Source organism: Galeopterus variegatus, unplaced genomic scaffold, assembly GCF_000696425.1.
Source record: "Galeopterus variegatus unplaced genomic scaffold, G_variegatus-3.0.2 Scaffold9785, whole genome shotgun sequence".
In the NCBI taxonomy this organism is placed as follows: Eukaryota; Metazoa; Chordata; class Mammalia; order Dermoptera; family Cynocephalidae; genus Galeopterus; species Galeopterus variegatus.
This window is the reverse complement of record NW_007735896.1, coordinates 38,950-48,293: the sequence shown is the minus strand read 5'-3', so window position 1 is coordinate 48,293 and position 9,344 is coordinate 38,950. Positions and strand designations below refer to the sequence as shown.

The window sequence follows — 9,344 nt, the reverse complement described above, 5'->3', positions numbered from 1 at the left end:
GCCATCCCTATATGGGATCCGAACCCGGGGCCTTGGTGTTATCAGCACCGCACTCTCCCGAGTGAGCCACGGGCTGGCCCCAGAATTTTATATTTATAGGACAGCCGATGAAGTGTTTGCACAGACTTGACCTTGCTCATCAAATCCTCGTCGTATGCCCAAGAAGAAGGGCTCATTATTCCCCTTTAAAGATGAGGGAGCAGAGATTTGGAAAAAAGTGAAGTGACTTCTCCAACACCCATTTCAGATGTAGCAGAAGTCCCGCATCCTCTGATGTCAAGCTCAGATCTCATCCTTCCCGCCACAGCTGCTTGCTAGAATGTACTCACATTCTTACACCTTCACCTCCTTTGAGCTGCAGAAGCCCCATCCCTGAGCCCACCTGGGAATGCCATTGACCACATAACCAAACATAATTTATACAAATATAACTATGATAGCCAGTGCCTCGTGGACAGAAACTGCCTCATAATTCACCAGGTCCTCCAGAGAATCTAATCAAGTGGCAGGCAACTAGAAAGAAATATTCAGAATTGTAGGGGCTTGAGAAAAGAGCACAAAAAACCATCAAGTTCAACATCGGAAAGGCAATAGAAAGTGGACCCTGTTATAACCAAGTTGGTTATTACACAGACTGGCTTCCTACCTCAGACCAAAGCATGTTCCTTTTTTTTTCCCTTTTTGTCTTTTTTCGTGACCGGCAACGGCTCGCAACCCTCAGTGTCGCGCCCGTACCGGACCGGGACCGGCAACGGGATCGCAACCCTCGGTGTTGCACCCGCACCTCGCTCAGCCAGTGAGCGGCCGGTCTGTATGTGGGATCCGAACCCTCGGCGGGAGCACCACCGCACTCCCAAGCAGCGCACTGTAGCAGTGCGCCACCGGGCAGGCCCAAGCATGTTCCTTTAATTACCAGGACTCTGCCCTGGCGGAGCCATTCCTGTCCCTGACTCAACTGTACTCATCATGCCCACACCTGGGAACTGACCTTAACCACACATCCCTACATCTGGACTGCAGGTATTTCCATCTCTTTTATGACATCTACCTTTTGAAGTTTTTTTTTTTTTATTTTTTTTTATGTATATTCACTATAAGAGTAATGAATTGACATTATTCAAAATTTGGAAAACAGCAGAGAAAAAAGGCAGAGTGAGGGGAGAAGGTGCTGAGAAGCCTCATCACAAATAAACTTAACGTTCCCAAATTTAACCAAAAGTACTCATCCAAAGAAAGAAACGAGCTGTGAGAAACAGGAGGAGAGAGAGTAAGAGAGAGCAAGCAGCATGGAAGGTTATACAGTCTTATCTTTGCAGAGGCAGGTGGCAGTCAAAGGAAACTTTTAGCTCTATCTGTCATATTCTCATTTTTTAAAAGAAAAATGTATTCGGGCCTTCTGTGGAATTAAAAAATAATATTTCACTAAATGCCAAGTGATATCCTGGATCACATCCTAAAACAGAAGGCTTTAGTGGAAAAACATGAAATCCAAATAAAGCATGGAGTTTAGTTAATAAAAAATAATAGTACTAAAAGCAATTTTTCTTAAATGATGTCGACAATTGCACCCACATTTCCTCTCCACGAGAGTAAACCCCACACAGTAGAAACAAACAAGGATAAGCCAGTTGGTTTACATGGGCAAAATCTATAGATATAAGCATGACGTGTTTTAAGAGTTTTTCAACTACTATGAACTACATTACTTAGGGAGCCAAGTCAGTGCGTGATAATAGTTCTGATAGCACCTCCAGCGGAAGAACTCAAATATTGAGTCCAGAGCCTTTCAGATACAGCAGTAGTAAAGAATTAGTACTTAATGCATCACACTTTATCCATGACTTACGGAATCTTTGAGGATAATTCTCACAAACTAGAACCTAACCTACCAATCCCCCATGAGATTCAACTCCACTGAATCTACTTCCAGGCTTTTCTTTCATGCACTATTCATAATATGCATAAAATTTTGTCTTCTAGTATGTTTCACTTACATTGCATTCTAACATCTCTTCATGGTAATTCTGTAGTGTACGCGTCCATCATTTCTAACAGATGAACAACAATGCAGTAATCAGGTAAGTCATAGTTTAGTTATCCATTCTCCAAAAGCTAGATTTTTGCATGGTTTCCAAATTTTTGCTCCATTATACAAAAGACTGAGATTCAGCTTTATGACTAATAAGCTTTTCCTGTATTTCAGATTATTGCTTTAGGACAGAGTCTCAAAATTGGAACTACCACATCAAAGGGAATAGACACGTTTAGGGCCTTGAGATACATTTCAAACGGTTGTACCAATTTATGCCCATTGCTTCATGGCACTGCCTCTTTTCAAACACCCTTCAAAAAACAAAAAAGACACATAAACTTGACTTCCTAGAGTGTCTGCACAACTTTTGTTTTTAATTGGTTATACACATTCATGGAGTACAAAGCTGTCACCACTTGTGCCCAAGATGTGATGGCCAGATCAATACTATCAGCATGTCCATTACCACAAATTGTGATTATTCCCCATGTCCCCCACCCAATTAATCCCCAACCTCCCTGCCCCTCACCCCTCACCCCACTCCACAACCCTAGGTAAGTTCGCTCCCTCTGCAAATCCAACACACCACTGTGGTCTTTCCTCCCTTCTTTCTGCACAACTTAATTGAATTCATGTTTGTAACTTCTGAAGGGAAGGGAGGCCATATGCCTGGAATGCTATTAACATAACTGTTACAAATTGCTCCTAACAACAGATGGCCACTCCTGGTGCCATATTTCCAACCAAATAATCCAAAAGGCCTTGGTTTCTGATGAAAACTCTATGAGCAAGTCACCTGGTAGTGGAAGAAAAGCAAAGAGCTACTGACGCGGAGCCATCATGCTACTATAAGATTCATTTTATTCAGGAATAACGTTCATAACTCCCCTCAAGAAAGTAAAGCTAAAGGGTTGCCGTGGAGTGTATGGAAATATGGACTGTTTCATTCTATAAAGAAGAAAGAAAAAATATTTTTCTGATGCATAAAAAAATTAGTTAATATCAACCTAAAAAAGATCACCCCAAAATTAATACATGGTCATTTTATGAGATCTATCCTTCTTGACCTCTTACTTACATTTTTTACTGTGAAATCTCTGACGGTCCATTCTGGAAGAACAACTTCTGATGTCATTGCCACAGTTATGTCCCCGTAGTCCTGAGCCTGCGTGGAGGGCCAGTACTCCTCACACTTGGTCTAGAATAAAATCGCATTTTTACTAAAAGACTCAGATCACACCATCTGCAATCACAAAAGCCTCACAAGGGAGACTAGATATTGAAAACCGGTAGTAGGGATGGAATCAGTCCCTTAACTGGGTTCCGTCTGACCCTTAGAATTGTTCTTTTAATTTACAATTCTTGCCAACTCTTTTAAAATTAGAAGGTTTCTCGTGAAAATCCAGACTCCTGGCTTCTCTTAAAAAAAATCAGAAGATCGGCCAACTCTGGGCCCTCATTTCAGAATGAAAATTGATTTAGAGCCAAGCAGCAGCTGTCCCTTGACTTGGGACACAGTCCCCAGCCAGCTCCCTCTGGCCCATGGAGTAGCTGCTCCACAACTATTCACTGAACTAATCTCCTCCAATTGACCCATGACCCCAGGCAGCTAGAAGAAACTGCCCAATACTTTCAGAAATACACTAGTTGCAATACAAATACATACACCAATAAAGAGGATTAAATTAAATCATTTTGGAGTATTTGGTTTTTACAAAGTTGGTGAGCAGATGTGAACAGAAATAAAAACCAGGAAATGACTGCTCTCCAGGAATATCTGAATCCTCACATTTGGCAAATGACTTACTCTCTCTCTCTCTCTCTCTCTCTCTCTCTCTCACACACACACACACACACACACACACACATTCAACTTCCCAAGGCGTGCTCTACTGCAGGTGGTTTCCAAACCTGATTATCTGACTCACTTGAGAGGTTTGTTTTGTTTTAAAAACAGGTGCCTGGGTCTCACCTCCAGAGATTGTGACTCTGGCCAAAGGATCTAAATTTTTTCAAAGATCCTAGGATTTTTGGACCATTGCTCCCCCTACCCCCCAAGAAAAACATAAAAACAAAGAACCCAGGACTTGGACACACTGACACAGACCCAGCTCAGCCTCTCACCAGCTGGATATTTGTTGCTACCTTGGGAGTAAGTTCTTAAACCTCTGGGCCTCAGTTTCCTCCTCTGTAAAATAATAATACTCACAGGGTTGCAATAAGAGAGGAATAACGTGTGCGAAGTATCTAGTGCATAAAATACACTGGCTCCCCGCCCCTTCACCCAGAGTCAGTAACATCCTTTTCTATCCTGACTTAAGATGAACAAGGGCCCATCTAAATTCATCTTCATGTTCTCCATTAATTTAACAGCGTCATTTTCGTTTGTCTACCAGATATTTATGAGAACATTCCACGTACGAGGCCCTGGACTCAACAGCACTGTAAAGTTTATCTGCATTCATGAAACGATGTTCTTTCATTCCCATCGTAGCCTGTTCTCTTGATGCCAGAAGGGGATGCAGAAGCCACACCTCTGTGTGACGAGCAACACGAAGCGGGGCCCCATCTCTCACGGCTCTTTGTCACTTCCCCCTCCTTCATCCCAGCCATAGCACAGGACCTTACACACACCTGGGGCTGAATAGGCATTTGCTAACTTAAAGGGGAATAAAGAACATGAAAAGAAATGATGCCTGGTGGGTTCCCACGATCACCCAGGACGGTGCTACTCAGAGCGTGTACCCTGGAACGGCAACAGCAGTATCACCCGCAAACTGACAGAAATGCAATTCTGAATTAGAAACTCTGAGGTCAAGCCACCCTCCGGGTGATTCTGATGGACGTTCAAGTTTGAGAACCACTGGCTTAAGGAATCAACTCCTATCCCTCAAGTAATGAACCTATATAAAAAAATTCACAGAGCAATGTTAGGTCCCATTCTTCAGGCGCAGAATTGCTAAGTTCGCATGTGTTTTTCAATTCTCTTCACCTCCATTTATGGAAATATGGAGTTTTATTACTAGAAGAAATCTCATCCTTGAGGTAAGCGGCAGGGGGATTCCAGGCCATCCCAGGGGGAGGGGGTTGCCGAGACTTATCTGGGGATAAGTCTGAGATTTTGCTTCAGAAAAGATTTCCAGTGCTAAAAACTAAGTTTGAAAATCACTGAGTTGGCGGAATCCCTCATCTCACAGATGAAGAAGCTGGTTGCTCAGAGACATGATGGGCTCCCCTGCATTCACAGAGCTGATGAAAGTCGGAGCTGCATCATGAGCAGCACCTTGCTCCAGACCTGAAAGATTTTTCACCGCACAAACCCACCTCCTGCCATATCCTAACCCCAGCAGCAGCGACTTAATGAGACATCCACAAATGAACAGAATAATGAACACAGGACAGCCACAAAGGAAGGTAATAACAAAAAGAATTTTTAAAGATTTTTTTAAACTTTTATCTTACAGGAGAAAACAAGTTTCTAAGAATAAAAGTGCTAATGTTTGGCGGGGGGAGTGTTTTTTTAAAAAAAAAAATACCCTTCCACCACAATAAAAAGTAATTAATTAATTAATGTTAATTTTTTTTTTAATTTTTAAAAGATACTTACCCTTCCCTGTTCAACACATTTGGTCAACATAACAATGGCATATACATTTTTCTCCCAAACCATACGCCAAAAATCTTTCAAAGTGTTGGGTAAAGGTCCTTGTGCAGCAATAAAATCTTTCTTGGAATGGTAGCCCTAAAAATGGAAAACAACACATATTGAAAGAAACAGAAGGAAGCACTCTGAAGATTTCATCACATCGATCCAGTGCTATGAGACCATCCTCCACTTACAGGTATGTAGTTGGCATTGATGTAGTCGTCGGTTGAACGGGTCTGGACTAAAAGTCTGACACGGGAAATATCATCTGCGACATTAGAAGAAAAAAGATCCTGATGAATAAAGTTGCACACATGAGAGAAAAAAGAAGTACGAAATGGCAATACTGGGCTTTGTGTCTATGAAGATGCATAGCGTGGCATTTTACATATAAGACCTCATTCATTACATATAGGTCCCCATATACGACTGTGGCACAGAGAAGTTATGTGATTACCCAAGTAGAGCTACTAAATAGGAGGGCCAGGATTTGAAACGACAACCTGACAGCAGGGCCCAAGCTCTTAACCACACCAGACAGCTGTCCCAGATGAAATAAACCTATAACTACCAGCATCCATGGGTATCTGCCACGAGAAATGTGCTAAACAATTTTATTTACACCTCGAAACGACCCTACAAGCTTTTACCCTGTTTTACAGATGGGGAAAGTGAGGGTGGTGGAGATGATCTGGTGAACAGCAGTCAGAATCCAAATCTAGTGCCCTTTCCACTAGGGCAGGGTAGCTATCCAGGCGAACCTTTCCACCCTGCCTCTATTCTCATATAAAAAAGTTGTTATAAAAAGACAGTGCCAAATTCAAGATAAGAATGCATAAGACTGTTATGAGTGGAAGAGTCTAAAACACAAAATTCTCACGTTTTCTAAATGGTATTGTCATCTCAAAAACACACACACACAAACTTGCCCAATTCAAGTAATGAAATAATAACCTTAGAACTCCAAGTGTCAGGCTAAGCCATAAGCAGAACCACCTAACTTTCCTTGTCTTTACCTACACTATCTCCCTCCCCTGGACAAAATAACGTAACAATGGAAATCCAGTTACCAATGTAAGTCTCAGCCTAAAGCCTTCCCAATAAAACAACACCCAAACACCAACTTCCCACCTCTCACTCTGGATCTGAAAATCTGCACGACATTCATAAGAACAAGCCAACAGTCCTGAGATACACTTAGAAGGTTGAAATGGGACTCACCAGTCTAGTTTTAAAAGCCTTCTCTCAGAACATAGGCCAGTACCCCTTGTCAAGTACAACGGGGAATATGAAGAGAAAGAGCCCAGGAGCTAGAAAATGCTGAATCTAAACAGATGTTAATGTTTTGGACCAGGGGGAAAAAAGCACAAATTCAAATAAAAAAGACAACGTCCTGGTGTAAAAACCATCTGCAAAGTGTATCAATTTGGGCTAGATCAGAACATGGCTATGATCTATGAACACTTCTGTGTCCTACTTCCTACCCCAAAGAGACCACAGTGAACTTCCCATGGAAAAGTATTTATATTTTGTCTAATGGTTGATGCAATACATTATTCTCATTTTCAACTCAGTTTGCTAGTTTATCCTTGTTGGTTAGGTTGCTGACATTGTTAATTCCCCCAAAACTGGAAAGAATCTAAATATAATTCACATTTAGCTATGGAATGCACCCTGCCCATCAGAGATGTGTCTAAACAAACAGAAATTGTGACTCCCCGCCTGTTGTCCCTCTGCACCCTTTCATTCCAGAACTACATAAATTAAAATAAAGGGGCTGTGAGAGAGATGGGTTAAGTAAGAGTCCAGACTCTGGCCTGTTCCCTGGACAACACTGACAGACCTGGCCCAAAGCCTGGTTTTGTCATTACTACCTGTGTGACCTTGGAAAAATAGATGGGTTAAGTAAGAGTCCACACTCTGGCCTGTTCCCTGGACGACACTGACAGACCTGGCCCAAAGCCTGGTTTTGTCATTACTACCTGTGTGACCTTGGAAAAATCACCTAACCACTCTGTGCCTCATTTTCCTCATCTGCAAAACAAATATTCTACTACTTACTTCATAAGGTCATTGTGAGGATTAAATGTAATATACCTAAATACAGCACTTAGCACACAGTAGGTGACTCATAAATGATTGTACAAGTGGCAAGCTAGCATCACTAATTCCCCTCCCCTCTACTGTTAGAGATGTGTTGTCTAGTGACTGAGAAAAAGGGAAGATGATGTGGATAAAATCACTTACAGGGCAGGACATTATTATAGCGATTCTTTCCTCTATTCTCGGCCAATTCAGCTACATACTTAGGTTGACTAATTCCAACAAGCTTCAGATCCTGAAAACAAAATAAGTGAGCTGTTCATTTATGGAGGCTTCACGTGTTATTTATACTGAGCACAGAGTGTGACAGGATACAGTGGGAATGCAGAGGTGAGACAGGTTAAACTGTGTCCCCTAAAAGATACGTTGGATTTCTAGCCCCTAGTACCTATGAGTGGAAGCTAATCTGGAAAGATGGTCTTTGCATTTGTAATCAAGTCAAAATGAGGTCATACGGAGTAGGGTGGGCCCTTAATCTAATACGACTGATGTCCTTAGAAGAGGAAAAGAGACAAAGAGACACAGACACACGAGGGGAGACGGCCACGTGAGAATGAGGCAGAGACTGGAGTGATGCTAGCACAAAACCAAGCAATGACTGCGGCTACCAGAAGCTGGGAGAGGCCAGAAGGGACCCTCCCCCAGGGGCTTAGCAGGAGCATGCCCCTGCCAACACCTTGTTTGGCTTCCAGAACTGTGGGACAATAAATTTCTGTTGTTTTAAGCCACCCAGTTGTGGTACTTTGTTATGCCCACTCTAGGAAACTAACACAGAGATTACAATTTTAAAAAAGGACAATTCTTGCCTTCAAGGAGCTTACACTCTAGAGGAAAGGTATAAATGGAAATAACAAACGTTACAAGGCAGAACTAAACAAAATGCTGAATACTGGTAACAAACAACATGGCACAGGTAAAACCAGTCAGTCTAAGAACACAGAACTCAAGTCCTCCTAGTGGGATCCGAGAAGACCAGTGGTGGAGGTGGCATGTGAGCTGTGCTGTGAGTGGTGAGTAGGATTTCAGGCGAGTGAAGGCAGAGACATCGTGACAGGGGCAGCATGTGGAGGATACACATGCACGACATTCTGAGTGGGGTCGTTCCTGGGCTGGTCTCGGGGACAGAGCATGGGGGACTGAAAGGCAGACACTGGCCAAGAAGCTCCTTCTGCAAGCTTCACATAAGCCTCACCAGGCAGCCTGGACCACAGGCGTCAAGCCCCAGACCTCTAAATGCCCCATGTGTGTCTTCCTTCCAGCTTATAAATTTCCTAATAATTCTAGTGAATAGTCCACTACTTGAATTCCCAGTTTCTATATCTCTCTGGATAATCTTTAGGTTTCAACAAGATTAAATATGTAATCCACTATTGGGACATCTGAGCACTCATGGTCAACAGTGGGACCCCCCTGGGGACAGGCAAAATCCCCCCTCTCTTAAGAGGGTAGCCTCTTACCCAAAGCTCCAGTGTAAGACAAAAAAGGACAGTTCTCCAAATTTCAGGAAAAATGTAAAGCAACTGAAAACACAATATCTACAAACACATACTTCATATTCTTCTG

General features: G+C 42.5%; 1 protein-coding gene across 1 annotated transcript in view; it reads right to left on the bottom strand.

The window, feature by feature from the left end:
- PTPRJ (protein tyrosine phosphatase, receptor type, J) overlaps positions 1 to 9,344 on the bottom strand; it is a 37,474-nt gene that overhangs the window by 5,855 nt on the left and 22,275 nt on the right. The window contains exons 12-15 of the mRNA XM_008593874.1: positions 7,926 to 8,016; positions 5,873 to 5,946; positions 5,640 to 5,774; positions 3,111 to 3,230 (exon numbers count right to left, since the gene is read on the bottom strand). Coding sequence (XP_008592096.1) covers positions 3,111 to 3,230; positions 5,640 to 5,774; positions 5,873 to 5,946; positions 7,926 to 8,016 — 420 coding nt within the window. The remainder of the gene's footprint in view (positions 1 to 3,110; positions 3,231 to 5,639; positions 5,775 to 5,872; positions 5,947 to 7,925; positions 8,017 to 9,344) is intronic.